Genomic DNA, 19,382 nt, shown 5'->3' with positions numbered 1-19,382 from the left:
TTTTTTGCCGAAAATTAAGGATTATGCAGTTAAGCTCCACCCCCAACTCACGACGGTTTAAAGAAAAAATGTCACAATTGAGATCGGGCGGGTGGGCGGGGCTTATATTTTGCCTTTGTTTTTCTTAGTATACGTTTTCCTTTTCATTACAAAATACTTAAAATTGTTCAAAATTTTAAATTTTAGTAGAGAAATATCGATTTTGAAATTAAGCTCCTCCCCCCAATTCTGATAACGAATGAAAAATTCATTATAATTGAAATTGGTGCGGCTATAGGTGAGGCTTAATCTTTGGCTTTCTTTTTTTATCTAATATATAGAGTTTTTTTTTAAACAAGACGATTATTTAAAAACATGTTTCAGACTATAATTTCTTGTAGAAAAATAAGGATTTTGCAGTTAAGCTCTGCCCCCGGCTCACGACGATTTAAAAATAAAACGTCACTTTTGAGAGAGGGCGTGTGGGCGGGACTTATATTTTCCCTTCTGTTTTCTTAATGTACGTTTTTCTTTTCATTACCAAATGTTTAAAACCTGTTCTAAATGATAAATTTTTGTAGAGAAACATCGATTTTGAAATTAAGCTCCTCCCTCCAATTCTGATAACGAATGAAAAATTCATCACAAAATCGATTTTGCAATTAAGCTCCGCCCACGACTCACTCAAAAAAAAAGAAGATAACTTTATAATAAGTAGTAACGTAACACACACGCCATGACGTTTGTGTGATTTTTTTTGTAAAACTGAGCTGACCTATGGTATAATTTCCTACTTTCTGTGTGTATTTCCGTATATAAGAGTAATGCACGAATTTCTAAAAATTAAATGAGCTTCTGACTATGCAAATAAATTCCGTATAATTAACTGACTAAACAAAATCATGTGTTAATGCGGTCTATGATTAATCCACCAGCGCTGCGATAATAAAGAACTCGCAGCACAATTACTAAAGGAATCAAGTATTAGTTTTACTGGAAAGTGTGACACTTAACATCAAGTTTATTTTTAGCATACCTATACGAAGGCTTCAAATCATTGATCAAACATAGAACGCAACAAATTTGTGTCAAAATATTTTTCATTAATATTAGGCGAATATACCCATCAATATAGTTGACTTACAACTTTCAATCTTCGTCTAGCATATTTAGACTAGTTAATTTAAAAAGTGAAATCGTTGAGATATTTTAAAATGATTTAATTTTCGTGCAAATTTGCATTATACGAATAATTCGCTAAATTTATAAATACTTATTATAATAAATAATTTCGGTGTTCTTTGAAAGTGTATAAATAGTTAAAGACCCTTGAACTAATTCGCTATTTTAGCTATCATGCTTATCTGATCGAGCCACCCTTTACATGCTCGAAAACTATCAAGAATATTGAAATTAGAATACTAAATCCGCCATTTGTTGCGGTCCGTCCGATTTCTAGGGCACGGTGTCAGCCCTGTGCGCTTGTTTTATTAGTACTGACGCTCTGCGTCGCGAGGTCGGACGTCTTTTGTTCTGTTCTTCACTTTTAATGTTATATAGGCACGATTGTTCTTTAGTTTACTACAATGAAACCTAATAATTGATGTACGGTTCGGAATTTGTAAAAGTTCGTATTGATCGTACGTAAATAGAAAAGTCGTTTCTATAGTGTGATCCTCTTAACAAATTATTGAAAGAAAAGAACTGTTATCGAAACCGAAGTCTGTTCAAATGACAGCGAATTTGTAACTTCTTCTATACCAGAATATTTTTTCTGTTAATATTTTAATAGTTCAATAACTAAAAATAAAGATCTCAAGTTTTAAAAGTCTGCATAGTTGTAAATAAAAAACAGTAATTTAAGTATATGAATTTAATACTCAAAAATACCCTTCGTAAACTAGTCAATGGGATTAAACGGTAAGAAAAATTATTTCACTTACTATACACACTTAGCGCACTATTTTCGTATTCATTTAAGTATGCAAAAAAATAAATAACGCACCTTTCATCACTACGTAGTAATTTCATTTTGCTGATTTCAATATGCATTAGTTTCTGTGTGGTCATATATGATATATTCTAAATCAGATGTAGTCCAATAGCATGCATTTTTTTTTTGCTTAAAAAACTGTCGCTCACAGAAAATTCCACTAAACTTCTAAGAATCCTTGTTCCTTCCTTGAACTGATGAAATATTGTGGTGTCTTTTTGCATGTAGTTTAGTACGATAATTACAAAAGATTACATTAAATATTTATAGTCATCGGTCAGTTTAAATATGTAGATACCTACGAGTAATCAATAAGTGCTAAGAAATCGTTTCTGTTCCATTTATTGTTCTCGCAGTCACGATAAAATTAGATACAACATGTTGATTAATTAACACTCATTGATTGTAGGGAGTAAGTACAACTACAAAGGTTTAATGACCGTTTACGATAGTGGAAAGTGCAATTGTTAGTGAAATTCAGACGTGGCATAAGAATATTTCGTTGTTATTTTTTTAATGTGCAAATATTTTCTAAAAGTAGTTAGGTATTAAAAAAAAACTTTTTGGTACAATAAAGTAATTTTTACTGTCCTAAGCTTAAACTAGGAAAGTGTTACAAGATATTTATTTGATGAATGATTAATTCCACATTTTCTCGAGGTTTCATAGATTGTAGAATATGTATCTGTTGCTGTGGAAGTTTGGGTGAATTTTAAGTATATCGTGTAGATGATAAAATGCTAACTAAAATTTGACAAAAATATGACGTCATCTCAAAATTTTTCTCAACAAACCCTATATAAAATGTGATATTTTTATCCTTATTAAAAGTTGATGACATCACAAAACTGTGTTATGATCTCACTTGAAACATCATGTCATCATAAAAAAACATTTGACGCCCTCGAGAAAAAGGTTTTACATTTTTAATTAAAACCGTTGGGACCCCCGAGAAGGTTTTACATTTTTAAAAAGGCAATTGGTATCCCCGAAAAGATTTCGCATTAAAAAAATGACATTTGGGAACCCCCAGAAGGTTTTACATTTTTAAAAAAGAGAAGTTGGGCCCCGAGAAGGTTTCACATTTAAAAAAATGACATTTTGGGTCTCCGAGAAGGTTTAACATTTTTAAAAAGGCAGTTGGTATCCCCGAGAAGATTTCACATTAAAAAAGTGTCATTTGGGACCCACGGGAAAGTTTTACATTTTTAAAAAAGAGAAGTGGGACCCCGAGATGGTGTTACATTTAAAAAAATGACATTTGGGACCCACGAGAAAGTTTTACATTTTTAAAAAAGAGAAGTTTGACTCCGAGATGGTTTTACAATAAAAAAAAGACATTTGGGGCCCTCGAGAAGGTTTTACATTTGTAATTCAAGGCAGTTGGGACCCCCGAGAAGGTTTTACATTAAAAATAAAAGACATTAATTTGGTGGTCCCGAGAAGGTTTTACATTTTTAAAAAGGCAGTTGGTATCCCTGAGAAGATTTCACATTAAAAAAATTACATTTGGCGCCCCCGAGAAGGTTTTACATTTTTAATTAAAGACAGTTGGGACTTCCGAGGAGGTTTTACATTAAAAATAAAAGACATTTGGCTCTCCCGAGAAGGTTATATATTTTTAAAAAGTAGTTGGTATCCCCGAGAAGATTTCAGTTTAAAAAAAATGACATTTGGGACCCCCGAGAAGGTTTTACATTTTTAAAAATACAAGTGTGACCCCCGACAGGGTTTTACATTTAAAAGAAAAATACAATTGGGACCCCCGAGAAGGTTTTAAATTAAAAATAAAAGACATGTGGCGTTCCCGAGAAGGTTTTACATTTTTAAAAAGGCAGTTGGTATCCTCGAGAAGATTTTACATTAAAAAATGTCATTTGGGACCCACGAGAAAGTTTTACATTTTTAAAAATGAGAAGTGGGACCCCGGGATGGTTTTACATTTAAAAAAATGACATTTGGGACCCACGAGAAAGTTTTACATTTTTAAAAAAGAGAAGTTTGACTCCGAGATGGTTTTACAATAAAAAAAAGACATTTGGGGCTCTCGAGAAGGTTTTACATTTGTAATTCAAGGCAGTTGGGACCCCCGAGAAGGTTTTGCATTAAAAATAAGAGACATTAATTTGGTGGTCCCGAGAAGGTTTTACATTTTTAAAAAGGCAGTTGGTATCCCTGAGAAGATTTCAGATTAAAAAAATGACATTTGGGGCCCCCGAGAAGGTTTTACATTTTTAATGAAAGACAGTTCGGACTTCCGAGAAGGTTTTACATTAAAAAAAGACATTTCGCCCCCCGAGAAGGTTTTACACTTTTAAATAAGACAGTTGGGACCTCCGAGAAGGTGTTACATTAAAAATAAAAGACATTTGGCGCTCCCGAGAAGGTTTTATATTTTTAAAAAGGCAGTTGGTATCCCTGAGAAGATTTCACATTAAAAAATGACATTTGGCGCCCCCGAGAAGGTTTTACATTTTTAATGAAAGACAGTTCGGACTTCCGAGAAGGTTTTACATTAAAAAAAGACATTTCGCCCCCCGAGAAGGTTTTACACTTTTAAATAAGACAGTTGGGACCTCCGAGAAGGTGTTACATTAAAAATAAAAGACATTTGGCGCCCCCGAGAAGGTTTTATATTTTTAAAAAGTAGCTGGCATCCCCGAGAAGATTTCAGATTAAAAAAATGACATTTGGGACCCCCGAGAAAGTTTTACATTTTTAAAAAGACAAGTGAGACCCCCGACAGGGTTTTACATTTAAAAGAAAAATACAATTGGGACCCCCGAGAAGGTTTTACATTAAAAATAAAAGACATTTGGCGCCCTCGAGAAGGTTTTACATTTGTAATTCAAGACAGTTGGGACCCCCGAGAAGGTTTTACATTAAAAATAAGAGACATTAATTTGGAGGTCCCGAGAAGGTTTTACATTTTTAAAAAGGCAGTTGGTATCCCTGAGAAGATTTCACATTAAAAAAATGACATTTGGCGCCCCCGAGAAGGTTTTAAATTTTTAATTAAAGACAGTTGGGACTTCCGAGACGGTTTTACATTAAAAATAAAAGACATTTGGCGTTCCCGAAGAGGTTCTACATTTTTAAAAAAACTATTGGGACCCCCGAGAAGATTTCACATTAAAAAAAATGACATTTGGGGCCCCGAGAAGGTTTTACAATTTTAAATAAGACAGTTGGGACCTCCGAGAAGGTGTTACATTAAAAATAAGAGACATTTGGCGCTCCCGAGAAGGTTTTATATTTTTAAAAAGTAGTTGGTAATCCCGAGAAGATTTCAGATTAAAAAAATGCCATTTGGGGCCCCCGAGAAGGTTTTACATTTTTAATTAAAGACACTTGGGACCTCCGAGAAGGTTTTATATTAAAAATAAAAGACATTTGGCGCTCTCGAGGTTTTATATTTTTAAAAATCAGGTGGTATCCCCAAGAAGATTTTACATTAAAAAAAATGACATTTGGGACCCCCGAGAAGGTTTTACATTTTTGAAAAAGACAATTGGGACCTCCGAAAAGGTTTTACATTGTTAATTAAGGACAGTTGGGACCCCCAGAAGGTTTTACATTTTTTAAAAGGCGGTTGGTATACTCTATAAGATTTCATATTAAAAAAGTGACATTTGGGGCCCCCGCGAAGGTTTTACATTTTTAAGAAATACATTTGGGACCCCTGAGAAGGTTTTACATTAAAAAAAGGCATTTGGGTCCCCGAGAATGTTTTACATTTTATTTTAAAAAAGACGATTGGGACCTCCGAGAAGGTTTTACATTAAAAAAAGACATTTGGCGCCCACGAGAAGGCTTTACATAAAAAAAAACAATTAGGACCCCCGAGAAGGTTTTACATTCAAAAAGAGGACATTTGGCGCCCCCGAGAAGGTTTTGTATTAAAAAAAACAAAAAACAATTGGGACCCCCGAGAAGGTTTTACATTAAAAAAAAATACATTTTGCGCCCTCGAGAAGGTTTTACATTTGTAATTAAAGACAGTTGGGACCCCCGAGAAGGTTTCACATTAAAAAAAAAAAAATTGGGAGCCCCGAGAATGTTTTACATTTAAAAAAGAAGACATTTGACGCTTCGGAGAAGGTTTTAGATTTAAAAAAGGCAGTTGGTATTCCCGAGAAGATTTCATATACAAAAAATGAGATCTGGGGCCCCCGAGAAGGTTTTACATTTAAAAAGAAAGACAATTGGGATCCCCGAGGTTTTACATTTTTAAAAAAGAGATGTGGGACCCCGAGAAGGTTCGACATTCTTAAAAAAAAAAAAATGGTCGAAGATCACTTACGTACAGCTTGTCAAATCCGGCTCTTTCGAAAAATTAAAATATTTGATTTTTCGAATTTTATTCTTTTTTATGGGGTGGCGTCATCAATTTTTTAGGGGGAAGAGCAAATCCATTTTGATCAAAATTTACCATGTCTATGATAACTTTAAAACATCTCCAAGATTTCAGAACATTCGGTTTTGTAGTTCCAGATTAAATCAATAAAATAAATTCACGCATTCATTATTTTTTTTGAGTCACCCTGTATATGCAAATCCACAAAATTTGAATGGAATGATAAATCACAAGTACAGACTCATCAATTTTGTGGAGGGGATAAGTAAATATACAGGGTGTTTCATGAGTAATGCCGAGCCTTACAGGATTTGAAATGCAACACACAATACATTTTCAGAGGCATAATTGATGTTGACAAAAAAACAAATTACATATAAAACATAAACAAATAAACAATATTAATGCAACAAATGCTCAAAATGCCGTCCTTCATTCTGTTGGCGGGCTTGGAGTCTTGCCCAAAACGACCTTTTCACTCATACTAAAATTTCGGGTGTAATAAGACGGCATTCTTCAGAAATTCTTTGTTCCAAATGTTCCACACTAAGGATTGGTGTTTAATAAACCCGTTCCTTCAGAGTGCCACGGATTTACTGAACCTCTTCCTATCCAACGATCTTCAAATGTTTCATTTAAATATTCCCGCACAGTTAGCCGAAAATGTGGCGGAGCTCCATCCTGTTGGTACTATAAATTTTGCCTTGTTTCTAAATCTCTGTCTTCTAGAAGCAGTGGCAAATCATTTTGAAGAAAATTAAGGTACCATTTAAAATGCCTGTATAAGCTAAAATAAAATATGTATCTAATGTTTGAGTAAAGGTAAAAAAACGTGCTAACCGTTTGCTACAAGTGAGTTTTTCTATTACAAAATTTTGTGTTGATGTCATCCACATTTTTGCAAAGACGCATCTATCAGTTTGGAAAGATGCACTGTAATACTAGTAATAAAAGTATTGTATTATCGTTATTCTTGAATAGCCATTAATAATATAATCATTGAAATAACGAAACAATTTAATCACGTCTGTCGTATTTAATAAAAACAGAGGTGCGACTGAAGACTGAACTGAAAATTATTTATGGTACTCGGAATTTAAGACAAATAGCGATAACACTTATCAACCTGTAGATGAGAGAGTGAAACAGAAACTAAACTAAAAGATGTTTTCTACGAATTGGAATAACCGGATCACAATGCCGACGGTCCAGACTTTTTTATTGCTCTGACTTCCCCTTATTGCATAAAACACTGCATTTTATTTTGATTTTCGATGTTGTAATTCACATTTGGTTAATTATAACTTGTCTAGATATAGGGGGGGCTCGGCATCCCCTAGCCTCCCCCTAGCTAGGGCCTTGTCTAGGGTTTATGAAATATCGAGAAAATATGAAAGTACCAAATTGCCCGACGTAATCGATTACTGTACGTCCTTAGGTTATCCTCGATAAGAAAAACAACTTGAAAGCGTTTATATTTATTCATCGGAAGAATGTCACGTGGAAATTATTAATTCTTGATTTATTCAATAAAACAGATTGACTGATTTGTTAATTTTTTTGAGTCAGCCTGTATAAGCAAATCTCAAAAATATGAATGCAATGATAAATTAAAGAATAGACTGATCATATTTTGCACGTTTTAAATATTTATTTATTTATTTATTTATTTATTTACAGCTGAACAAAAATTAGAATTGTTGCACTGGCAATTATTTAGGAGGACACAACGCTCCAGATTTACTCAAAAATGTTTGAAAATGTTCTCATGTGCAATAGGTTTGTGTGTAATTTTGTGCTGCTAGTTTACTTTCGGAAATACTAGACTTTGGCAGTTTGAGGAGAGGCCTTATAGGTCTAAAATAAAAAACGAAATCAAATTTACTATGCACTCTCGCCTGATCTCCACTAGTGCACTTCAAATGTGCACCTTATGAGCTTACCAGACAAGTTTAAATGATAATGTCATGGTCGACTTTTTTAATAGAACTATGCTATTCTCTTTTCTTAATTTTCTCAAGGTTTAGTGTTTACAAAAGCACTAGTCCATGGTTCATTTAATTATAGAACATAATACCTGCTGACAGCAAAATTGACTTAAAATGATGAAGTCTTTTTTTGTTATAAGTGTATACATATATAATTGGTAACAATAATTATACAGAAACAAATAAATTCAAGTCAAGTTTTTTTGTACAAGCGTGAAAAATAAATAAGTGTCTAAACTTTAAAGTGTAAGCCACAAAATGATACAATTTATAATAAAACTTCTTTAGAAGTTTGTACATAAATGTGCGGCTGATAAGAAATGTCCCCTTACAAAATGCAAAGAAAACAAACGCAGAATAAACATACATAGTTTGAAAATATGATCAATGCGCTTTATGTAAAATCAATAGAGTGCTCACCAACCATTAGTACAACATTATTATTACCAGTAATTCACCCTAAATAAACCGGTAAGATCGTTTCAGATTATTGTTCGTTGAAATTGGCAGGGTGTAAAGTAATTAAGAATTAATTAAATCATGTAGGTATATTTCTTTACAATCTAAATAAAAGTAAGACTAATTCATTATTACACGACTTACTATACTATTAGACTCAAGTTTAGTTGTTTAAATTTCCTAACATAGATGTCTTTCTTAATTGCAGCCGTCATACTTGTCCCCACAATCCCGAAGATTACAATGATCATCTCCATCTAGACGGGCCTTTCTTAGGTCACCCCAAAGATGAATACAATGCCATCAGAGGTGAACGTGCACCGATCATCATCCCAAAAGATAATTTAAAACCAGAAGGAGAATTTGAAAAACGACAGCCACAGAAATGGTTACCGGGCGAAAGGGCACCAGTTGTAAAACCTCAAGATCATTTAAAACCTGAAGGTGAATTCGAAAAAAGACACCCAGAACAATGGCAACCGGGTGATCGTGCCCCTGTGAAAAAACCTCAAGACAATCTTCGCCCAGAAGGAGACTTCGAAAAAAGAAAACCAGAACAGTGGTCGCCTGGTGAAAGGGCACCAGTGAAGAAACCCGAAGATAACCTCAGACCTGAGGGAGAATTCGAAAAACGTAAACCTGACGAATGGCAACCTGGTGATCGTGCTCCCGTTAAGAAACCCCAAGACAATCTTCGACCGGAAGGTGAATTTGAGAAAAGAAAACCGGGACAGTGGGCACCTGGCGAACGGGCACCAGTGAAGAAACCTGAAGATAACCTTAAACCTGAGGGAGAATTCGAAAAACGTAAACCCGATGAATGGAAACCAGGGGATAGAGCACCGGTTGTTAAACCTCAAGATCACTTAAAACCAGAAGGTGATTTTGAAAAGAGACAACCGCAACCATGGCAACCTGGTGATCGTGCTCCGGTCAAGAAACCTCAAGACAATCTTCGACCGGAAGGAGATTTCGAAAAACGCAAACCTGATGAATGGAAGCCAGGAGATAGAGCCCCAGTTAAAAAGCCTCAAGATAATCTTAAACCGGAAGGAGATTTTCAGAAACGCAAACCGGAAGATTGGAGACCTGGTGAACGAGCTCCAGTTAAAAAACCTGAAGATAATTTACGCCCGGAAGGGGAATTTGAGAAACGCACTCCAGAAAAGTGGTCCCCGGGAGAACGAGAACCAGTGAAAAAGCCAAAAGATAATCTAAGACCAGAAGGAGATTTTGAAATTCCTGAACCAGAACAATGGAAACCAGCCGAACGACCGATTGCACGAAAACCTCAGGACAATTTAAAACCTGAAGGAGACTTTACGGGAACGCGGACCATTATTGATGATTATCGCGTTATAAGAGGAGAACGTGCAGAGATTAAACGTCACGAAGACAATATTACCGTTGGGGGAGAATTTATTGGTAAGTAAGATTAACCAGAGATAAGTGGTTACTTAACTCAAAAATTTGGATGCAGTTTCTGTAGAGTTTACCAAAAAAAACATGATCTTCCCGAGTCTGATTCTTATTATAGCTTAAATTTAAATGCAAAATACATTGTTAATGGCTAAGTTAGACTCGCTAGAAGATATGTTTTCTTTGATCTAAACCAAAATTTGCCATTAAACTACGAATATTTCAGACGAAACCACTACCAGAGTTGACTTCAGTGGCGAATTGGTAGAACGGCCTAGCCCTATTAGACGCAATACCTGGACTAAGATCGAAGGAGACTTTATTACAGATACCACTAATAAATCAGAATTTGTTGATTACAGCACTGTAATTGAACGTACAACATTAGTTAAAAAGAGACAAGATAATCTAACTGTAGAAGGCGAAATGGTATTTGATACTTCAACTACAACCGATTACACAGAAAAAGTTCCTGAGGTTCCACAACGACGCCGAAGAACTTGGACTAAAGACGATGTAGACAAATTCTATTCAACGCAAAGTACAGAAGTAACGACAACAACTCAAGAAAATTATAAACAATTCGACGAACAATACGTCCGTCAAACCGCAATTATACACCGAGATAACCTCAAACCCGAGGGACCATTCGAGGGTTCTCCTAAATCTAAAGAAGATTACATTCCCAAGCTTACCGAACGACCTAAACCGAAAAAGCCTGAAGACAATTTGAAACCCGAAGGCGATTTTGAGAGACCGGAAAAACCAAAATACAAACCTACAGAACGCCCGAAACCGAAACGACCTGAAGATAATCTTCGTCCAGAAGGAGATTTTGAACGTCCTACGCCAACTAAAGTGACACAAGGAGAACGTAGAAGTCCAATTAAACACGACGACAATCTGCGGCCTGAGGGTGATTTCGAGCGTCCAGAGAGACCAGAGTTTCGTCCGGCGGAACGTCCGAAACAAAAGCGTCCCGAAGATAACCTAAAGCCTGAAGGTGACTTTGAACGTCCAGAGAAACCCGGTTACCAACCAACAGAAAGACCGAAACAGAAACGTCCTGAAGACAATCTCCGTCCAGAGGGAGATTTTGAGCGTCCAGAGAGACCGGAATATCGTACGACAGAACGTCCGAAACAAAAACGTCCTCAAGACAATCTGAAACCAGAAGGTGACTTTGAACGTCCAGAAAAGCCAGGATACCAACCAGCAGAAAGACCGAAACCAAAACGGCCTGAAGATAACCTTAGACCTGAAGGAGATTTTGAACGACCAACTTCAACTAAAGTCGGACCTGGGGAACGTCGGACTCCTATTAAACACGACGATAACTTGCGTCCTGAAGGTGATTTTGAACGACCTGAAAAGCCGAAGTATCGTCCAGCTGAACGTCCGAAACAAAAGCGTCCTGAGGATAATCTGAGACCTGAAGGCGATTTCGAAAGACCGGAGAAACTGGAATATCAGCCAACAGAACGTCCAAAAGCGAAACGTCCTGAAGATAATCTAAGACCTGAAGGCGATTTCGAACGTCCAACTCCAACTAAAATTGGACCTGGAGAACGTCGAACCCCGATTAAACATGACGACAATTTACGACCTGAGGGTGATTTTGAACGACCGGAAAAACCCGAATTTAGACCAGCAGAGCGTCCAAAACAAAAACGTCCTGAAGATAATCTTCGACCAGAAGGCGATTTTGAGAGACCGGAGAAACCCGAGTATCGATCGACTGAACGTCCAAAACAAAAACGCCCTGAAGATAATCTTCGACCCGAAGGAGATTTCGAACGTCCAACTCCCACTAAAGTTGGTCCTGGAGAACGTCGAACCCCCATTAAACCTGATGACAATTTACGACCAGAGGGTGATTTTGAACGACCAGAGAAACCAGGGTACAGGCCAGCCGAGCGTCCAAAACAGAAACGTCCTGAAGATAATCTTCGACCGGAGGGTGATTTTGAACGACCAGAAAGGCCGGAGTTCAAACCTGCAGAACGTCCTAAACAAAAACGTCCTGAAGATAATCTTCGACCCGAAGGAGACTTCGAACGTCCAACTCCAACTAAAGTCGGACCTGGGGAACGTAGAACACCTATTAAACATGATGATAACTTACGACCTGAGGGTGATTTTGAACGACCAGAAAAACCAGGGTACAGACCAGCTGAGCGTCCAAAACCAAAACGTCCTGAAGATAATCTTCGACCAGAAGGAGAATTCGAACGCCCAACTCCCACCAAAGTGGGTCCTGGTGAACGTCGAACACCGATTAAACATGACGATAACTTGCGTCCTGAAGGTGACTTTGAAAGGCCTGATAAACCTGAATATCGACCAGGGGAACGACCAAAACAGAAACGTCCTGAAGACAATTTACGACCAGAAGGTGACTTTGAACGACCAGAAAAACCAGGGTTCAGACCAGCCGAGCGTCCAAAACCCAAACGTCCTGAAGATAATCTAAAACCTGAAGGCGATTTCGAACGTCCGACTCCAACTAAAATTGGTCCTGCGGAACGTCGAACTCCCATTAAACATGATGATAATCTGCGACCTGAAGGCGATTTTGAACGGCCAGAAAAACCGGAATTTAGACCAGCAGAGCGTCCAAAACAGAAACGTCCTGAAGATAATCTTCGACCCGAAGGAGATTTCGAACGTCCAACTCCAACTAAAGTCGGACCTGGGGAACGTAGAACACCTATCAAACATGATGATAACTTACGGCCTGAGGGTGATTTTGAACGACCAGAAAAACCAGGGTACAGACCAGCGGAACGTCCGAAACCAAAACGTCCTGAAGATAATCTTCGACCAGAAGGAGAATTCGAACGCCCGACTCCGACCAAAGTTGGACCTGGTGAACGCCGAACACCGATTAAGCATGACGATAACTTACGTCCTGAAGGTGACTTTGAAAGACCTGATAAACCTGGATATCGGCCAGCAGAACGTCCAAAAGCAAAACGCCCCGAAGACAATCTTCGACCAGAAGGAGAATTCGAACGCCCAACTCCTACCAAAGTTGGACCTGCGGAACGTAGAACACCTATCAAACATGACGATAACTTACGTCCTGAGGGTGATTTTGAACGACCAGAAAAACCAGGGTACAGACCAGCAGAACGTCCGAAACCAAAACGTCCTGAAGATAATCTTCGACCCGAAGGAGAATTCGAACGCCCAACTCCTACCAAAGTCGGACCTGGTGAACGTCGAACGCCTATCAAACGTGATGATAATTTACGTCCTGAAGGTGACTTTGAAAGGCCTGATAAACCCGAATATCGACCAGGGGAACGTCCGAAACAGAAACGTCCTGAAGACAATCTTCGACCAGAAGGTGATTTTGAACGCCCGACTCCAACCAAAGTTGGTCCTGCTGAACGTCGAAGTCCTATTAAGCATGATGATAATTTACGACCGGAGGGTGACTTTGAACGACCGGAAAGACCAGAATTTAGGCCAGCAGAACGTCCGAAACAGAAGCGTCCTGAAGATAATCTTCGCCCCGAGGGTGAATTTGAACGTCCAACTCCTACCAAGGTCGGACCTGGGGAACGTCGAACACCGATTAAGCATGACGATAACTTGCGACCTGAAGGTGACTTTGACAGGCCTGATAAACCTGAATATAGACCAGGGGAACGTCCGAAACAGAAACGTCCTGAAGACAATCTTCGACCAGAGGGTGATTTTGAACGCCCGACTCCAACCAAAGTTGGTCCTGCTGAACGTCGAAGTCCTATTAAACATGATGATAATTTACGACCTGAGGGCGACTTTGAACGACCGGAAAGAACTGAATTTAGGCCAGCAGAACGTCCGAAACAGAAGCGTCCTGAAGATAATCTTCGACCCGAGGGAGAATTTGAACGTCCAACTCCAACCAAAGTAGGTCCTGCGGAACGTAGAACACCGATTAAGCATGACGATAACTTACGTCCTGAAGGTGACTTTGAAAGACCTGATAAACCGGGATATCGGCCAGCGGAACGTCCAAAACCAAAACGCCCCGAAGACAATCTTCGACCAGAAGGAGAATTTGAACGCCCGACTCCAACTAAAGTCGGACCTGCGGAACGTCGAACACCGATTAAGCATGACGATAACTTACGTCCTGAAGGTGACTTCGACAGGCCTGATAAACCTGAATATCGACCAGGGGAACGTCCGAAACAGAAGCGTCCTGAAGACAATCTTCGACCAGAAGGTGATTTTGAACGCCCGACCCCAACTAAAGTCGGACCTGCGGAACGTAGACAACCTATCAAACATGATGATAACTTACGTCCTGAAGGTGACTTCGAAAGGCCTGATAAACCTGAATATCGACCAGGGGAACGTCCGAAACAGAAACGTCCCGAAGACAATCTTCGACCCGAGGGTGAATTTGAACGTCCAACTCCAACTAAAGTAGGTCCTGCTGAACGTCGAACGCCTATCAAACACGACGATAATTTACGTCCTGAAGGTGACTTTGAAAGACCCGACAAACCTGGATATAGGCCAGCAGAACGTCCAAAGCAAAAACGTCCTGAAGACAATCTTCGACCAGAAGGTGATTTTGAACGCCCGACTCCAACTAAAGTCGGACCTGCGGAACGTAGAACACCGATTAAGCATGACGATAACTTACGTCCTGAAGGCGACTTCGACAGGCCTGATAAACCTGAATATCGACCCGGGGAACGTCCAAAACAAAAGCGCCCCGAAGACAATCTTCGACCCGAAGGAGAATTCGAACGTCCGACTCCCACGAAAGTCGGCCCTGCCGAACGTCGAACCCCCATCAAACACGACGACAATTTACGACCAGAGGGTGATTTTGAACGACCAGAAAAACCAGGGTTCAGACCAGCCGAGCGTCCGAAACCAAAACGTCCTGAAGATAATCTTCGACCCGAGGGTGAATTCGAACGTCCAAGTCCCACTAAAGTCGGTCCCGCTGAACGTCGAACACCTATCAAACACGACGATAACTTACGTCCCGAAGGCGACTTTGAAAGACCCGATAAACCTGGATATCGCCCAGCAGAACGTCCAAAACAAAAACGTCCAGAAGACAATCTGCGACCAGAAGGTGATTTTGAGCGCCCGACTCCCACTAAAGTCGGACCTGCGGAACGTAGAACACCTATCAAACACGACGACAACTTACGACCTGAAGGCGACTTCGAAAGACCCGATAAACCTGGATATCAGCCAGCGGAACGTCCAAAACAGAAACGTCCCGAAGATAATCTTCGTCCAGAAGGAGATTTCGAACGTCCAAGTCCCACTAAAGTCGGACCTGCGGAACGTAGAACACCAATCAAACACGACGATAATTTACGACCAGAGGGTGATTTTGAGCGTCCCGACAAACCCGGCTATCGCCCTGGAGAAAGACCGCAACCAAAACGACCCGAGGATAACCTTAAACCCGAAGGCGAATTCGAGCGACCTACACCTACGAAAATCGGACCAGCAGAACGCAGAAGTCCCATTAAACACGATGATAACTTGCGTCCTGAAGGTGAATTTGATCGTCCGCACAAACCCGGGTATCAACCAGCGGAACGTCCGAAACAAAAACGTCCAGAGGATAATCTTCGACCCGAAGGAGAATTCGAAAGACCTGAGCTTAAGGAAGTGGGACCTTGCGAAATACGACGACCTTACAGACACGAAGATAATTTGAAACAAGAAGGTGAGCTTATCATTACTCGTAAGGATGACTATCAGGTTACAAGAGGAGAACGACTTGATGTAATTAAACGCGAAGATAATTTGCGCTTGGAGGGAGAATGGGACATCCGACGCAGGGATGATTTCGGTCGAACGGTAGTCGTTGATCGTGTGGATGTGGTAAAGCACGAAGACAATCTAAGAATGGAAGGAGAGTTCACCGATGTACGGACTAGAGATGATTTCAAATTTGTTAAAGGGGATCGATATGAAACTATTATTCGTAAAGATACTCTGAAGACAGAGGGCGAGTTCATAGATACTAAAACCAGCGACGCGTATTCTGTTACCAGAGGTGAACGTGCTGAGATTGTTACTCGACAAGATAACTTGAGAATGGAGGGCGAGTTTAACGAATATCGAAAACGGGATGAATATAATACGCGGGTTATTGAAAGAACTGAAGTTATTCGACATGAAGATAACTTGAAACTGGAGGGCGATTTCGAAAGACCGACTCCTACGAAAATCGGGCCTGGTGAACGTCGCACACCGATACGACACGACGATAATTTGCATCCCGAGGGAGATTTTGATCGACCAGATCGGCCACAATATCAACCAGGTGATAGGCCAACCCCTAAAAAGCCGCAGGATAATCTTAAACCTGAAGGTGATTTCGAGACTCCAACTAGACCGGGTTATAGACCAGGAGAACGTCGCACGCCGATACGTCACGAAGACAATTTACATCCTGAAGGAGATTTTGAGCGTCCCGAACGACCCAAATATCACCCAGGTGATAGACCATCACCTAAAAAGCCACAAGATAATCTTAAACCTGAAGGTGATTTCGAGACTCCAACTAGACCTGGGTATAGACCTGGAGAACGTCGCACACCGATACGACACGAAGATAATCTACACCCCGAGGGTGGGTTTGACCGTCCACAAAAATCGAAGTTCCAACCAGGTGAACGCCCAGTTGCCAAGAAACCCCAAGATAACTTAAAAACCGAAGGCGACTTCGTCCGTCCCAAGGTGTCTGAAGTTGGACCTGGCGAAAGACGTAGTCCTATAAGACAACAGGATAATCTTAGACCGGAAGGCGATTTTGTTAGACCCGAAAAATCGCAATATGCACCTGGAGAACGACCTTCACCTACCAAGCCTCAAGACAACTTGAGACCTGAAGGTGAATTTGTGAAACGTACACCTGGAACTGTGGGACCTGGTGAGCGCCGATCACCAATTAGACATGACGATAACTTGCACCCAGAAGGAGATTTTGAGCGTCCGGAAAAACCTAAATACGCCCCGGGTGAGAGACCTTCACCGAAAAAACCACACGATAATTTACGACCAGAAGGTGATTTTGAAACACCTACGAAACCTAAATATCAACCAGGTGAAAGAGCCCCGGTTGTTAAACATCCTGATAATCTCAAACCCGAGGGACAATTCACTGGTACTCCTAAAAGTAAAGACGATTTTAAACCAACTCGAGGCGAACATGCTCCTGTTAAGCGACCTCAAGACAATTTGAAAATTACAGGAGATTTCCAGGATACGACGATACAAAAGTCTGAGTTTGTTGTCACACGAGGAGAAAGAGCTGAAATTAGAAAACACGAAGACTCGTTAAGAGTTGGCGAAGGTAAAACCGAATACATAACTACAACGAAACAAACCTTTGAAACGACTCCCAAGAAGTCACCAGTGGGTGGTCCAGGAGGACATGCAGTTATTAATAAACGGCGCCATCAAGAGTCGCACTTCACTCTTGGTAATGACACAACGGTAATGCAAACCACCAACCAAAGCAACTATAACACTTACACAAGAAAAGTCGACCGCGTCGATCGCAAAGAAATTGTTGATAATAGGAATGTTAAAACGACTGCTAATAAAACCTCGAATGTGACTACAGACACTAAGACGTTAGCTGATGGTACTATAGTTACTACAACCCGAACAACTACCAAGACCACAACAGGAGCACAAAAAACTGAACAAGGTGCGACACACAATCAAGTTCAACAACAACAACAACAACAACGTCAAGAAATTACAGCAGCTAACCAAGAAATACGAAAATCGTCGTCGCAAACGCGCGTTCATCACACGAATCACCATACTGAAAGTCACGTAGTGGATAACGCGCGACATGAATCCAGCACTAATATCAACCAAGTGACAAGTCGCCAAGAAGTAGCTAACAAACAACATACAGAAAAACACATCTCACAATCGACACACCACCGTAAAAACGTGATGACGTCAGCGGAAGAAATCAACAACCAAATTCTGCATCGCAAAGGTTTGCATACCTCGACGGAAGCGCTTCATGCGACGAGTTCGGCAGCTTTAGATATGAGAAAATCCATCTGCAACCTTCATGATCAAGGCTACGTGTCGCAAAATACTGATCGTCGCAGTCTAAGTTCCATCCACAGATCGACTCAAGAAAATAATATTATCAATCGACGTAATCAACAATCGTCAACTTCATATCATGTCGTGGAAAGGCCACAGAAAATTATTAGGAAAGATAATCTTTCGGTAGGGGGACACTTTTATGGTCAGTCGGAAGCGAGATCCTACGGGGAATTTACAAAAGAGCAGAATGTTCAAAGAGTTGAAAGGGTTACAAGACGGTCGAATATATCGAATATCAGTTTGGGTGATAGCAAGTCGACTATAGTTACATCGTACAAGAAGGAATATATGCCGCGGAACGTTGGCCCGTGTCCTGCAGTTCTGATTGACTTGCCAAAAGGACCGTTCAAACATACCAGAGATACCAAGTCTCACAAATTCTACGCACCGGTTTCTGGCAAATCCGGGTCTTAAATAACATTTATCATTCCAACCTACATATGGACTGTTACGAACTAACATTCTAACATTGTGATATTGTTATTGTTATTAATTATCATAATTTTATTAATATTATATATTTTTATAGATGGCAGAGGTAAACAACAACAATTATACACATATATATATTTTTGCTTAGGACTGGGTTTTATATTTCGCTTGGGATTTTTTTCAATCTAATACTTGCCTTATATTATACCTATTTTTTTATACGAGAAGCTTGTGAAAGCTTGTAAGAGTATAAAACCCAATAAAAATTATGATTATTTGAAATATTATTTGCTTTTGTTTACGACTTTCCGTTAGCTCGCCGATTTTACCTTAGTTTTTTTTTGAGTAACTGGCACATTTCGTTTTATTTGAAGCTTTAAATGAAAATATAAAATAACGCTCACCGAGATAAATTCGTAGTCACCGCCAGTGATTGAAGCTCCAAATTCGTTTCACGTGATGTTGGTGAATCGAATTTTTGGAGCTGATTGTTCTATTTGTATCCAGCACCGGTAGATAAGCTATAACTTATCTATTTTGAGTGCGAAGAAGTTGTGAATAATTCAAATAAATATTTTATTATAAATACGAGTTTTCTTGTAGATTTTTTAAAGTAAACAGTCTTTTGGGAATTTTA

The 19,382-nt window shown here is 39.5% G+C and overlaps 1 protein-coding gene across 1 annotated transcript in view; it reads left to right on the top strand.

Moving 5' to 3' along the window:
• The window catches only part of LOC135136351 (uncharacterized), a 56,730-nt gene extending 37,399 nt beyond the window's left edge, over positions 1-19,331 (top strand). The window contains exons 3-4 of the mRNA XM_064065589.1: positions 8,985-10,201; positions 10,422-19,331. Of these exons, the coding sequence (XP_063921659.1) occupies positions 8,985-10,201; positions 10,422-18,727 (9,523 nt within the window). The 3' untranslated portion in view covers positions 18,728-19,331. The remainder of the gene's footprint in view (positions 1-8,984; positions 10,202-10,421) is intronic.
• Positions 19,332-19,382: the final 51 nt, after the last annotated feature.

This window comes from Zophobas morio, unplaced genomic scaffold (genome assembly GCF_036711695.1).
Source record: "Zophobas morio isolate AGI-343-1 ecotype UQ-CSIRO unplaced genomic scaffold, CSIRO_AGI_Zmor_V1 ptg000026l, whole genome shotgun sequence".
NCBI lineage: Eukaryota > Metazoa > Arthropoda > Insecta > Coleoptera > Tenebrionidae > Zophobas > Zophobas morio.
The sequence above is the reverse complement of the archived record's forward strand: the minus strand, read 5'-3'. Positions and strand labels throughout refer to the sequence as shown.